Source organism: Ursus arctos, unplaced genomic scaffold (assembly GCF_023065955.2).
Source record: "Ursus arctos isolate Adak ecotype North America unplaced genomic scaffold, UrsArc2.0 scaffold_5, whole genome shotgun sequence".
NCBI lineage: Eukaryota > Metazoa > Chordata > Mammalia > Carnivora > Ursidae > Ursus > Ursus arctos.
Genome location: NW_026623067.1, coordinates 30,845,494 through 30,860,890, shown reverse-complemented (window position 1 = coordinate 30,860,890; position 15,397 = coordinate 30,845,494). Strand labels below are relative to the sequence as shown.

The window sequence follows — 15,397 nt, the reverse complement described above, 5'->3', positions numbered from 1 at the left end:
AGTAAGTAGCTCTTTAACAGGCCCAAGTGGTGAGGAGGGATGAAGGCTACTGTCAGCAACCAATGGGGAACTGCGGCCCTCTGTCCCCCACGTGAGTGAGCTAGTTAGCGACAACTTCTGCATCTGTTGAGTCTCTCTCTCTCTCTCTTTTTTAATATTTTATTTTTAAGTAATCTCTACATCCACCGTGGGTCGCAAACTCACAACCCTGAGATCAAGAGTCGCATGTTCTACCAGAAAGCTAGCCAGGCACCAGATGAGTCTTCAGATGACTGCATCCCTATAGCCAACAGCTTGACCGCAACCTCATGAGAGCCCCTGAACCAGAACCACTCAGCTAAGGGGCTCTCAGATTCCTGACCCTCTGAGAGAGGTAGTAAATATTTGTTGTTTCAAGTGGCTACATTTTGAAGTGATTTGTTATACAGCAATAAATAACTAATACACAGATTATGAAACAATATGTTGAATTAAAATAAGGAAGAATAAACATTTATAGCTCCTTGATTTGTTTTGCCTTCTATTCAACAGGGTAGAATTTTATAAACCTTATAATTATTTCTAGGGTAAGAGACAATACAGTGTATTGATTAAGAGCATAGCGTCTGAGCATAGCTGTCAACATTCAATTGCCGACTCCTTCAAGTCCTGGCTTGTAAGCTTGGGCAAGTTCTTAAACTTTCCAAACCTCAGTTTCCCAGAAGGTAGTGGTTAGCTCTGTGCCTATCACGTGTTAAGTGTGAAAGAAATATTAGCTATAGTTATTATTTTTACTTTGATTATTAACTCTAAAGAAGCACCTTAGGAACTATGTGTTCGCCATAGATTTGGACATGTTTATCGTTATGTGGGCTGAAGCAGTCAGCACTTTCTTGCCTGGAGAAGAGGAAGCCTCCAAAGAAAGAACTCCTCCTTTGGGAAAAGAGAGGAGGAGGTCCTGGCTTCAGCATCAGAGTAAAGGATGATTCAGAGGGTCTGCCCAGGTCTTGCTGTGGATTCTACAGATTATGTACAGATTTTAGGGAAAGAGCACTTTGAGTAAAATCTGAAAAAGCTATTTTTGCCAAGATCTCTGTGATACTCCATTTGCCTTGGTCTCAGAACATCAGAGTGTGACCCAAGAGTGGAAGAACAGCAGTCTATCCACCTCATCAGACAACATCCCAAGTGGCATGTCATTACCCATGCATGTCAGCATGTTGGGCCACAAGAGCAGCTGCAGTTGAACTTGGCATAGCAGGACTTCAGCTGTCAGTGGGAATGCCGCACAGTGGGAATGACAGAATGGTCTATATTCATGAGCCCAGCTGTGGTTAGAAGTTTGACTTTGAAGGAGATTGGGGTTGCATGGGTAGAAGGGCCAGAGAAATCACATTTGTGCTGCTATATGGTCCTGCCTTTTTTTTTTTTTTTAAAGATTTTATTTATTTATTTGACAGAGATAGAGACAGCCAGCGAGAGAGGGAACACAAGCAGGGGGAGTGGGAGAGGAAGAAGCAGGCTCATGGCGGAGGAGCCTGATGTGGGACTCGATCGCAGAACGCTGGGATCACGCCCTGAGCTGAAGGCAGACGCTTTAACCGCTGTGCCACCCAGGCGCCCCATATGGTCCTGCCTTTTAAGCCCAGTCTACTTTGGCTTAGACAGATAGATAACTAACCATGAAAAAAATGGACCTTGAAACATTCTTTAGACTAGAGAAAGTATGTGGTGAAATACCCTGAACAATTTTTTGAAGACTTCAACGTCCAGACTTTTACTTTGAATGAGTGTAATTTCCAATATGAAAGCCTACTGTTGGGTTTTAAGAATTACAGGACAATTTTAAAATTCCATATAGATAACTACACTTTGTTATAAAGTGTAGAGTAGGAACATAAACTTTGGGCCAGAGTAGGAACATAAACTTGTTCCTTCAGGGTATACCTACATAAAATGGAGTGTCAGATATGCTGCTTACATTTTAAAGACTGGTTACCGCGTTCTAGAATAGATAGAAAAGACACTGGGGATGTCTAAATGTTAGAAATAGCAGTTTATACAAAAGGTGTTTTTGTTTTTTTTTTTTTGAGAGAGAGAGAGAGAGCTCATGTGAGCCCACAACTGGGGGGAGCAGCAGAGGGAGTCAGAGAATCTTAAGCAGCCTCCACACCCAGCACAGAGCCAACCTAGGGCTTGATCTCACAACCCTGAAATGATGACCTGAGCCGAAATCAAGAGGAAGCTTAACTGAATGAGTTACCCAGATATCCCTTCCCAAAAGGCGTGTGTGTGTGTGACATAGAAGGAAAATTGGGTCATTAATGTTATTTACTTCTTCCTTTAGTCAGCAAATATTTGACTAGGAAGTTATGTGCCCAACAGCATTCTGGGAAGTGAAGAAACAAACAATATATCCGTTCTCACGGAGCTCACACTTTAGTTGGAGGATGGTGAAGCTAATGATAAACTTGTGACAAAAAAATACGCATTTCTATAATAGTAAGTGCCAAAGAGAGATAAAAGAGGATGATGGTATAAAGCGTGACAATCAGTGGGTGGCTACCTTCCATCGGATGGTAAATGAGTACTTTTCTGAGAAGGCAATAGCTAAGCAGAGACGCAAGGGATCAGAAGGAACCTATCATGTGAAGATGTGAGAAGAGAGTGTCCCAAGCAGAGGAGCAGCAAATGCAAAGTCTGCAAGGAAAGGGCATGTGCTTGGGGTGTTGGAACAACAGGGAAGACCAGCGTGACTGGAACACAGTGATCAAAGTGAATAGTAACGGGACATAAGGTCAGAGATGTTGGCAGGAGGCCAGTGTGTATGGACACCAGATCTTCGAGCGCCCTTTAAACAGTGGCGAGGAGTTTGAATTTTATTCCAGGGTTGGTGAGAAACTATCAGAGTATTTTTAAGTACAGAAATGTTAAGGTGTGATTTCTACCCTAAACAGGGTGCTCTGGCTGCTAAGAGAATTGAGTGGAGAGGAAGGGAATGAAAACAAGTCAACTGGTTAAGAAGCTATTACAGCATCACGGACCAGAGCATATGACAGCTTGAAGCACAGCAGTATCTGCAGAAGAGATGAGTGGATGAATTCAGAATATATTTCGGAAGCAAAAGCTGATATGACTTATTATTGGATATAGGCAGGAGGGGAGGAAATGAAGAACGAATCCTGGGTTTTTGGCCTAAGCAATTTGGTGCCAGTTTTTAGAACGAGGAAATTGGGTGGGGTGGGGGCATAGAAAATTAAGAATTCTACTTCCTTTTAATTTAAACTTTTTTATTGTGGTAAAATACACACGACCTAAAATTTATCATCCTAACCATTTTTAAGAGTACAGGTGAGTGTCATTAAGTACATTATATCATTGTACAACCATCACCACCATCCATCTCCAGAACTCCTTTGATGTTGCAAAACTGAATCTCTGTCCCCATTAAACAGTAACTCCCTCCACCTCTCCCCCCAGCCCCTAGCAACCATCCTTCTACTTTATTGGACCACTCTAGATACCTCGTGTAACTGGAATCATACAGTGTTTGTCCTTTTGTGACCAGCTTGTTTCATTAAGCATAGAGTCCTCAAGGTTCATCTGTGCCGGAGCATGCGTCAGAATTTTCTTTCTTTGAAAGGATGAAGAATATTCCACTGGAGGTATATACCGCAGTTTGTTCTTTCATTCATCTGTCAATAGACACGTGGGTCGCATCCATCTTTCGGCTACCATGAATTATGTTGCTACCTGAACATAAGTACATAAATATCTCTTTGAGTCCCTGCTTTCAGTTCCATTACGTATATACCAAGAAGCAGGATTGCGTGGACCCTATGGCAATGTGATTTTAATTGTTTGAGGAACCGCCCATGCTGTTTTCGATAGGGACTGCAGCATTTTACATTCCCACCAACGGCACACAAGATTTCCAGTTTTTACACATCCTCACCAACACTTATTTTTTTCTAAAATCCTAGCCATCCTAATGGGTATGATATCTTATTGTGGTTATGATTTGTATTTACTTGAAGATTAGTGCCATTGGGCATTATGTTGTGTACTTATTACCATTTGCGTCTTCTCTTTGGAGAAATGTCTATGAAGTCCTTTGCCCATTTTTATATTGTGCTGTTTGTTTCTGTTGTTGTTGAGTTGTAGGAGTTCTTTCTATATTCTGGATATTTACTGCTCATCAGATATATGACTTCCAAATATTTTCTCCCATTCCGTGGTTGCCTTTTCACTCTGTTGATTATGTCCTTTTATGCACAAGAGTTTTAAGTTTTGGTGTAGTCCAATTTATCTATTTTTTCTTTTGTTGCCTGTGCAAGAGTTTTATTTTAACTATGAAAATGAACTTACATTTAAGTATATTAATATTGTAAACTTACATTTCAGCATGAGTTCGGAGATAGTTGGATATGTAAGTAGGAAGTTCATAAGAGCGGTCAGAATGAGATATAAATTAGAGAGTTATTTGCATATGGATGGTATTTAAAGCCACAGGTCTGGGTGGTATTTAAAACCACAGGTCTGGACGAGATCCCTAAGAGAAAAGATAAACAGGAACATATAGGTCTCCTTATGAGATACGATGGGATATGTGTCATATTAGAGTAAGATTCCAAAGGAAGATATCGGGAGGCTTTGGCTGGATTGGATTTGGATAATCTAAGTTACTGATGATCTTAATCTTCTGAACTAGATGCCAGGTTAGGGTAGAAATTAGTCCTGGTCAAGCATCCATCCTCTCTGCTATTGTATCATTACAACAATAATACTGACAATAGCCCATGGCATCATTTAGTCCTCACAACATCTCTATGAGATAGCTATTCTTATTGTCCTCATTTTACAGACAAAGAAACTGAAGAGAAGTTACTTTTCCCAGTTGCTATAGTTAGTATGTGGTAGGTCCAAAGTAGAACTCTGGTCTGTCTGCCTCTGAGCCTACACTCTTAATTATTAATGCTACATCTCATGATGCTAAAAAATAAAATCTAGCCCTTGACCCCTCCCGAGTGACTGCCTTCAGTCTCCTCAGGTCTCGTATCAACAAAGTCACGTCTTTGGTGAATAGTCCAGGAGAGATGTCGCGGATTCTGCCACGTTGGGGTGATCGACAGTCTCTTCCTTTGAACACTCTGGGTCTTAACACTGTGCCAGGTTCTCATACAACCCAAATAAAGGAAAAAAAAAAAGGCAGATAGGCACAGCGTACTAGGACAACAGAAGTTGTTGTTTCCTCTTCAACCTAAATACGATGGTCCTTTGCTTTAGTCAATCTCAGTTCCTCCACTGTCCTGACATTCTGTCCCCCTGTACTGCCACCCCCAAATCCAACCATGCGTGCATCTTACTCCTACCCGGGACACTGGAGAAAATCACACAATCATGTGAACTGGGATCTCTACACACTGACATTTCCAATCACAGCTAGACCCTCAACCTGCTTGTCCCTTTCTCAACCCACATGTTCCTCCAGCCTATAAAAGACCTCTCCTCTCCTATATCTTAATTCAGCAGCTTGGATTGGGAGTGAAGAGGAAAATAGTTTGACTTATTTGGGGTTTAGATTTTGCAAGATGAATAAACAAAAGGACCAGGGTAGTGGGTGTGAATTGAGGGGATCACGAAGTACAAAGTAGAAGGAAAAGGAACCAACCGTGTCAAGGTCAGAGCTAAAGTGTTGTGAGGAACCCAAAAGGTACTGGAATGTGGTAGACAGGGTCCAGGGTGTGTCGTGGGCAGGGAGGAACTGAAGTACAGGTAAAGGTTAAGTACACTGAGACTGAGGTGTGTGATTACTCATGCTCCTGAGCACAAAAGTCATCAATACCTGAGGCTGGGTTCCAGAAAGCTCGTAGAATGTGGATAAGCAACTGGGAAGATTGTTGGAAACAGCACCCGGAAGGGTACAGCATAATCCTTGAAGGAAGTATTTCATATATGTGAAGGTGAAGGAGTTGTGGTTTGGAACTGGCAGTGGGCAACTGGGAAAATGCTAAGAACTTACCTGGCTCTGAAGTTCACAGGAAGGGGGAAGTAAATAGCCTCCGGCTGAGACAGGACCAGGGGGGAAGCGGGGTGCTCAGGGGGCAGCCAGGTCTCTGTCAGGAGGGATGTGGAAAAAGCACCCAGGGATTTACTTGAAGGACCACAGGTGTTTGTCCACAGTGGAACACAGCAGTGGGGAAGGCAGCAGTGGGAGGGTGAGGTGGTGGGCTTTGCAGGGACAGAGAGCACAGAGGCAAGTTAGAATCAGAGTGACAAGGAGGGTCAAATTTGCAGTGTCTGATAAAGGAGTTCTTAAGGTTCTCAAACTCAGGTTTAAGACTTTTCTGTGCCAACATAGAGGCATCGATAGCTCAAATCCTCACAATTATTTATAATCCATTTTATAATCCGTTTTTTATAATCTGTTAAATATAACTTCAGCGATAAGGTAATTCTCTTCACAAGAGTGAGTGTGGCTTGGTAAAACACATCAGGGGAGACGTGACTGCTGCTCAGAGAGAGATCTAAACATGTGCAGGTCTGGATGGGAGAAAATGACTTTGACCGGGGTTTCAGCTCCACGGAGCTCAGCCCCAGGTCGGGGCACTGGGCTAGCTGCCGAGGCCACAGACAGGAATTTATCATCTGGCTACGCTGAGCCCGCTGCAAGCATTCTTCATGTTCTTCATCTTTGCCTCCCGAGACCTCACACTTAGTTGACACTTAATAAAAGTTTTTATTTTTTAACTTCTTTATGATTATAGAAGTAATATATTTTGTGAAACATTTGTGAAGTACGGAAAACTACAAAAAAGAACCCAAAACAGAAGTCCCCCATCCAAACATACCTACTGTTAATACCTTGAGATCTTTCCTTCCAGTTGTTTTTTCATGTGTTTTAGACATAGTTTATTCATGCATGCATTCATTATTTAGTTAATACTATTACATATGGTTTTTTAATGCTTGCATTATATCCTAAGTATTTTATCATATTATTAAAAAATAATTCTTAGGAGCACCTGGCTGGCTCAGTTGGGATAGCATGTGACTCTTGATCTCGGGGTCATGAGTTCGAGCCCCATATTGGGTGTAGAGATTACTTAAAAAAATAAAACTTTAACAAAAATTCTTAAATACCGTTTTTAAAGGCTGAATAATATTCTTTCAGAAGAGCACACCATTATTTATTTATTTAACTACTCCCACACAGCCTTTTTTTGTTGGGATAAAAAAACACACATAACATTAACTTTTGCCATCTTAACCTCTTGTAAGTGCACAGTTCAGTAGTATGACGTAGTATTCAGTAGTATTCACATTGTTATGCACAGATCTCTAGAACTTCTTCATCTTGCAAAACTGAGACCCACTAACCACACTAATTTTAAGTGCTTCATGTGAGTGGAATCATACAGTACTTGTCCTTTCGTGACTGGCTTATTTCACTTAGCATAGTGTCCTCGAGGCTCATTCATGTTAGAGCATGCAACAGGATTTCCTTTTTTTTTTTTAAGACTACATAATGTTGCATTGTAGATGTACACCACATGTTGTTTATCCGTTCACCTGTTGATGAACTTTGGGTTGCTTCCAGCTCTTAGCTATTGTGAATAATCCTGTGATGAACATCAGTGTGCAAATAGCTCTTTGAGATACTGCTTTGAACTATTTTGGATATATACCCAGGACTGCTGAATCATATTGTAATTCTATTTTTAATTTTTTTGAGGAACCTCCATATTGTTTTCCGTAGTGACTGCACCATTTCACACACCCACCAACAGTGCATAAGTATTCCAGTTTCTCCACATCCTTGTCCATGCTTGTTTTCTGCTCTTTTTATAGCAGCCATCCTAATGGGTGTGAGGTGGTGTCTCATGGTTTTGGTTTGACGTTCTCTAATGATTAGTGATGTCAAGCATCATTTCATACACTTGCTGGCCATTGTGTATCTTCTTTGGAGAACTTTTTATTCAAATTTTTTGCCCATTTTTAAATCCGACTATTTCTGGAGTGCCTGGCTGACTCGGTTAAGCGTCTGCCTCTTGATTTCAGCTCAGGTCATGTTCTCAGAGTTGTGAGACTGAGCCCTGCATCAGGCTCTGTGCTGGGCATGGAGCCTGCTTAAGACTCTCTCTCTCCTTCTCTCTCTACCCCTCCTCCCTACCCCACCCCCACCCCTGCTTGTACGTGCATGCTGTCTCTCTCTAAAAAAAGAAAGAAAGAAAGAAAGAAAGAAAGAAAGAAAGAAAGAAAGAAAGAAAGAAAGAAAAGGGGGAAAAATCGAAGCATTTTAGGGCTCTGGAAATACTTTGCCAATTTCTTTTCCAGAAAAAATAATCCAATTTACACTCCCATCAGAAGAATATGAAAACGTATCTCATCATACTCTCATTATTACTGAATACCGTCATTCTGTAATCTTTGCTAATTCGAAAATGGCATCACATTGTCATACCAATTAGTATTCTTTTCAATTGCTTGTGAAGCAGAACATTTTTCTTTTTAAAGTAGGCTCCATGCCTTGCTTGGAGCCCAACATGGGGCTTGAACTTATGACCCTGAGATCAAGACCTGAGCTGAGACCAAGAATCGGACACTCGGGGCACCAGGGTGGCCGAATCAGTTAAGCTTTAGAGTCTTGTTTTCAGCTCAAGTCATGGTCTCATGGGTCCTAAGATGGAGCCCACATCAGGCTCCCTGCTCCTTCTGTCCCTCCCCCCACTTGCGTGCACTCTCTCTCTCTAAAACTTTTTAAAAAAAGAAGAGTTGGACACTTAACCATTTGAGCCACCCAGGTGACCCAGAACACTTTTTTGGTATGTTTATTGGCCAATGTTTTCTTGTTTGAAAATTAATAATTACTTTGCCAATTTAACTATAATAATGATTATAATAATATATTTACTCATTTTTAAACAAATATTTATCAAGCATCGACTATGTGCCAAGCACACTTCTAACTGCTGAGGATGGAACGTAAGCTCCATGAGGAAGAAGGACATTTAAAAAAAAAATGAAGAGGTAAATTAGGATGTTAGAGGGTAAGAAAAACCATGGAGAAAAATGAACCAGGGACAGGTGAGTAGGATAGAGAGAACAAGATACAATTTAAAATTGGGTGGTCAGGTAAGTATTTATCAAGCAGGTGACATTTGAGCAAGGACATTTGGGGACACACAGAGCAGGACCCTATAATTGGTGAGCATATATAACTTGTCATCCAAATTGGGACATTTTTAGAGTGAAAGGTTGTGTGTGGGGTTATTAATAATCACCCTAGGCCCACAGATTGAAACTGTGACTGTCCTGGGAAAACTAGGACATGTGATCATCCGATGTATAGACTATTGTGAAGACTTTAACTTTTCAAAAACCTGACTGAAGTGGGATGTAACTCATATAAATAAAAGCATGTGTTGTGAGACCATAAAAGTGGAGGGGAAGCGCACCTGAGATGGGAAGTTATTGGAAGGTTTTGACTGTTAAAGTGACATGGTCTCATTTAGGTAATTCGGGCTGCTGTGCTGAGGATAGACTCCAGGAGGGCAGGAGCAGAATTAAGGAGGGACGGGTTCAGAAGCTAACAGAATCCAGGCAAGACATTAGTTTCTAGAACATGCAGCGGGAGATTGGCTGCCAGTCTGAGACTGCTATTCATTAGCGAGTGCAGGATGTTGCCTTGGAGCCCTAACTTTAAAAGCAGTTTTTAAAAATCAGGAATGTGGGGCGCCTGGGTGGCACAGCGGTTAAGCGCCTGCCTTCGGCTCAGGGCGTGATCCCGGCGTTATGGGATCGAGCCCCACATCGGGCTCCTCTGCTGGGAGCCTGCTTCTTCCTCTCCCACTCCCCCTGCTTGTGTTCCCTCTCTCGCTGGCTGTCTCTATCTCTGTCGAATAAATAAATAAAATCTTAAAAAAAAATAAAAAAATAAAAATAAAAATCAGGAATGTATCGCGAATTTAACCAAATGCTGTTTTGGCATGTGTTGATCTACTTGGTCTTCCAACTACCAAAGAGATAATCATCTGTGTCCTTGTTGCCCTTATAGAAATAGATTTTAAAAAGCCATCTCTTACTATTTTAAAATATAAAGCACCTGTACAAACAGGAGTAAAAGGCAATTGTCACATCCTTACTTTTTATATTTAGAAAAAGCTTTAAGAGCATTTTGTATATAGGCATTTAAAATTTTTAATGTCTATGTATCAAACAAACATTATTTGATAGATAAAATATGTATCAATGCTTGTCAAATGCAAGAAAGCATATGCTAAACGGATCTATAAAGGATAAAGAGAGAAACAAGGTAAGGTCCCTAGCCTCCCAGCAGCTGGGGGGTGGGGGGCAACAAGAGACCAACTCAGTGAGGGTTAACAAGTACCTGAAGAGCACAGAGGAGGGAACAGCCACTGCCGGTGGGAAGGAAGTTCAAGGAGAGCTTCTTGGGAGCAACATGACCTGCTGTCTGTGGGACAGGCTGCCCAGTGCTCAGCAAGGTGGGTGGGAAAGTGATCCAGACGGGCGGCCTCCACAGGGGAGAAAAGCGCTGGATGGGTGAAGCTATGCACCTGCATCTCCTATGACAAAAGATAAATTATTCTAGGATACCCTGATGAATTTTAAAGTAACAATCAAAAGGTAGGATCAGTGTGTCAGGAGGATATAAAATACGTGTTAGAAATATGGCAATAGAAAAAACTGGCAGTTGGGGCACCTGGGTGGCACAGCGGTTAAGCGTCTGCCTTCGGCTCAGGGCGTGATCCCGGCATTATGGGATCGAGCCCCACATCAGGCTCTTCCGCTATGAGCCTGCTTCTTCCTCTCCCACTTCCCCTGCTTGTGTTCCCTCTCTTGCTGGCTGTCTCTATCTCTGTCGAATAAATAAATTAAAAAAAAAATCTTTAAAATAAAAAAAAAAAGAAGAAACTGGCGGTTAATCAGAAAAGTGCAAGATAAGGAACTTGAAATAAAAAGAACTATTTATAAAAAATGTTACATCCAAGTTTCCTCTAAAAAATAGTGAAAATTTACATTTGGGGATAATTGTTTTTTGGGGCTGATGCCATCAAGCATCATATTGAAAACCAGTGGCTACCTGTTTTTACGCACACAGCATGGCGCTGGGCATAGGAAAGGGTCCAGAGCTTACAAGTGTGCTGCGGTCAGAGAGGCCACTTTCAATGAAAGCCTGCTGCCCAGGTCTCCAGGAGTAACCTCCAGCTCTGTTGTCATCTCAGCACACCCAAAACATGCTGAGACAGAGACCTGGTCTTTCTCTCCTGAGCTGATAATATGTGACCCCAGTAGTGGCCTTGATTTTTTCCCCCCAGCTCACTCGTGGAACTGGAACCAGGTGCACCCCTGGTTGAAGAGACTTGCAGCTGCAGACCACGCTTAGGAAGGAATCTATTAATGGAAAGAACTGTTTGAAAAGTCTCTCCAGATTGTTGGCTTACATGGCCTTCTTCCTGGGGGTCGGTAGTTCTTGACTGTGGGGCATACACACCGTCTTTACTGCCCTAACTGGTCTGTGGTTCTCCTGATTCTCTGTTTACCAGCAAAATACCTCTTCAGCCGCTCTAAAGAAACAGAAAGTTTAAACACGTGCTCAAAAAGATCACAACGAATGTGGACCCATCAGAAGGCCGTGAGTTAGAGCCACTGAAACTGTAGCAGGGAACTGTCTGGGTTCCCTTCTTAAAGGCCAACAGGTCATATGACCCCGGCTACTTGATCTCCTGCAGCATTTCACTTGTAAACTATTAATATTTGCCATCAATTTCCCTCAAAGGATGGTATAAAATTTTCTGGATAGAATACTGCATCTAATCATTTAGCTACAGCAGTATATGAGTTCACCTCAAACACGGCTATAATTTTGATTGTGCTGGTTCACTGATACACATACACACACACATACTGTTGTCACCTGATAGTTGTGTTAATACGATGACGGTCTTTTTATTTAAATAGTATTTGTATGTTTGGGAATGAGTGTTAATCTTTGTATGGATTTACCAGTCCTTGACCAACACATTTTCAAAAAATCTTATGAACCCATTTCATCGAATTCATTCGCAAGGCGGACACTCTAGAAATGGTTTGTTTTAAAATCAGGAGATTATCTGGAAGAGTGGCCCAGGATGTGCTCAATGACAAGCATTTCCCAATAGCAGAGTCATCTAAGTGTTCATTTTCAGGCTTGGTCCAGTTCCTCAGGAAAGGCTTTGGTTTTCTCATAGAGTCTGATGCATCTGGTCTTCAGGTCACGAAATGGGGTGGACATTTTATCAAAATGAAGTTATTAGGACTTTGGGATTTTCTTCCTTCTCCACTGAATCGCTTGGTTTTTTTCTAAACCTGAATCTGAAAATAAAATAGATGCTAAAGAAAATTAAATATTCAAGACTCTCTTCCTCAAAATGCCAGACCGATACAGAAAAACATTTATCCAGTCAATGAACAGAACTCTAGTAATAGCTCAGGGGTCCAGAGCTTGTATTCTCTAAATCTACAGTTTCCCTGAGGAAAGCATGGCGTGGTAAACATGAAGTCCTCAGCAAGCTACAGTTGATACTGAAATAGTCACGTCATTAGAAGAAAACAACTTTTGGTGCAGACTTCGCTGCACATGTTTGTAAGGGATCAGAATGATCCACTCATATATAGGCTTGTGTTCTTCGTGGCCAGGCACTAAAGATGCGTTCTCTTACAGAACCTCATGAAAGCCATATGAACTATTCCCATATAACAAATGTGAATCCTGAGGTTTAGTGAATCCTTTAGTTTAAGCAATTTTCCCAAATTCATACACTAGATCTGGGATTTGAAGCCAGGCTGTTTCACTCGAGAATCTCAACTTCTCCTACAAATCCACTCATCTTTCATTGCCACTCTGTGATACCGTAGAAAGATATTTGATTTTTGTCCCCGTTCCTGACTCAGAGCTCCTAAATCCTTTGTTATTTCCTGAGCGATAGGGGTCATAGGAGCATCTTGTCTTTTGTTCTAATGAGGCAACTCTTGGGGGGCCCCTTGATAACTCTGGCATGGAGGCTGGTCGCCAGAAAGACCAGGACTTGATTAGAAGCCTGGAACTTTCAGCCCCATCTTCCAACCTCCAAGGAGGGGTGAGGGGCTAGAGGTTGGATTAGTTATTGATCATGCCTACGTGATAACACCTCCATAAAACCCCCTGAACACTGAGGTTCAGAGAGCTTCTGAATTGGTGATCACATCCGTGTGTGAGGATGGTGGGATTCCCCAACTGCACAGGGGACAGAAACTCCTGCACTCTGGACCCTTCTGGACCTCACCCTTTGTATCTCTTCATCTGGCTGTTCATAGGCATCCTTTATAATAAATCTGAAATGGTAAGGAAACTGTTATCCGAGTTCTGTGAGTCATTCCGCCAAATTGCAGAACTTGAGTGGGGGGAGGGGAGGTTGTGGAAACACCAGACCTTGAAATCAAGTTGGATAGAAGTGTGGATAACCTGGGGACCTGATATTTACCACGGGCATCTGAAGGAAGGGCAGTCTTGTGGGACTAAGCGTAAACCTATGGATTCTGATGCAAACTCTGATGGTTAGTGCTGGAATTGAATGAAATTGTGGGACACCTGGCTGGTGTCAGAAGCAGTGGGTATCAGGAAGAAAAACTCTCATACAATCTCATAGGCAAAAAAAAAAAAAAAAAAAAAAGATATTAAATTGTTTTATTTCATTTTTCTTTATTAATGTGGACAAGTATTGTTTCTTGTGTATATACCTGCCACTGAAATGTCATTTTATGTCAACCGCTTGTTGATGACCTTTGCCAATTTTCCTACTGAGTTGTCTGTCTTTTTCCCACTGACTGCCGAGAGTTTCGTGTATATTAGCTGTATTAGCTCTATAGGTATATTGTGTGTTGCAATGTTTCCCCCCTGAAAATTTCCCCCCTGGCTTGTGACCTTTGTTTTTATTTATGGTTTCCTTTCTTGCTGTGCCAACAATTTCTAAAGTTGCATAATCAGACGTAGCAATCTTCCTTTACGTCTCTTCGCTTTTCATACCATGCTCGGAAAAGCCTTCTCTGAGGTTATAAAAGCATGTATGTTTTCTTCTGGTACATTTATGATTTTACATTTTTAGGCCTCCATTTTTAATCACTCTGCGATTTATCTTGCTGTATTTATTCTGAAGTAGGATGCAAGTTTTTCATTTATCCAATGTGGCTAGCTGAATTCTCTAACACCCTTGCTGAATAATCTACTTTTCCTCACTGATTTTGAATTGCTACTTTTCAGCATAGACTGAGTTCTCATAGTTCCTTGGATTTAATTCTGAACTCTATTCTACTCCAGTGATTTCTATTCCTACACCATTATCAATCATATGGTTTTAATTACCTTTGCTTAGTAATACACTTTATTATCTGATAGAGCTACTCTCTACTTACTATTCTGCTCTTCCAGAAATTTCCTGGCTATTCTTGCACGTTTACTCTTTCTGAGGAATTTTGCTACCAGTTTTTAAAGTTCCACTTACCCTTTCACTTTCTGCATCTGCTCTAAGGTCTCTGGTAGAGTCATTCCAAAACTTTCAGGGAAGAAAAGGGTGATTATTCCAATGAAAACAGTCAGGCTGCCCATGACGATGTAGGGCAGAACTCTGTTGTAAGCACCTGGAAGGCACAAGAACATCAATTAGATACAGGGATTCCCCAGATACTCCTGGGAATTATTTTGTAATGGTGGCAAACACTATTTGAGAGCAGTTTAAAACCTGAACATTGTCAGAAAGAAAAAGGTATGCAAAAGATCAGTTTCTTTTTGGCAGAAGCCATTGCCTCTGTGATTTCCATAGTCATTTCCCTACATGATTTTGCATTATCATAAGCTCTTTCATCCTGGTCGGCATTCTCTAAGTCATTATTTACCATGTGTGACAGATGTTCCTTTGATGGAAGTCTTTGCCTACCAAGTTTTCCCTCTCAAGGTGGAAGTCATTGGAGATGGGGGATGAGAGGACATCAAGGAGAAAAAGGATATCGCAGAGACAGGTACTGGCCATGATAACTGGTGTGACCTTTTCTTTTGCCTAAACTAGTAAGTAGGCTGCAGTGGACAGCTAGGTCCAAAGAGCCATGAGACTCTTAAAAAAAAAAAAACAAAACACACAACCTAAGTAATATGTTCAATCCAATTTAATCACTAAATGTCAGGCATAGTGAATGCACTATGCCTGGATTTCGTTTCTTTTTGTAATATTTATGTGTCTTGGTTTTGTAAGAACCATTCCACCTCTTCCCTATCTGGCGTTACTTGGACAGGAGAATAATAGATCCTCATCTTGCTTCCTTGCTGCAAACAGAGATTACAGAGGGACAACACATCCAAGAATTTTATTTGACAGAAAACATTAAT

At 41.4% G+C, this 15,397-nt stretch overlaps 1 protein-coding gene across 6 annotated transcripts in view; it reads right to left on the bottom strand.

Annotated features, from left to right (window-relative positions):
* Window positions 1–3,252: 3,252 nt before the first annotated feature.
* The window catches only part of LOC113261708 (solute carrier family 22 member 4), a 50,715-nt gene continuing 38,570 nt past the window's right edge, over window positions 3,253–15,397 (bottom strand). Inside the window, exons 9-13 of one of the 6 annotated variants that reach the window (XR_008957611.1) lie at window positions 14,520–14,655; window positions 10,370–10,565; window positions 6,002–6,210; window positions 4,377–4,531; window positions 3,253–3,732 (exon numbers count right to left, since the gene is read on the bottom strand). Coding sequence is in view for 4 of the 6 variants with exons in the window: in XM_057307418.1 (XP_057163401.1) it covers window positions 4,480–4,531; window positions 6,002–6,210; window positions 10,370–10,565; window positions 14,520–14,655 (593 nt within the window). In the remaining 2 variants the exon portion in view is untranslated. Of the gene's footprint in view, window positions 12,355–14,519; window positions 14,656–15,397 lie in introns of all 6 variants that reach the window. The other 5 variants (XR_008957612.1, XM_057307418.1, XM_057307419.1 and 2 more) reach the window with 5 other exon arrangements.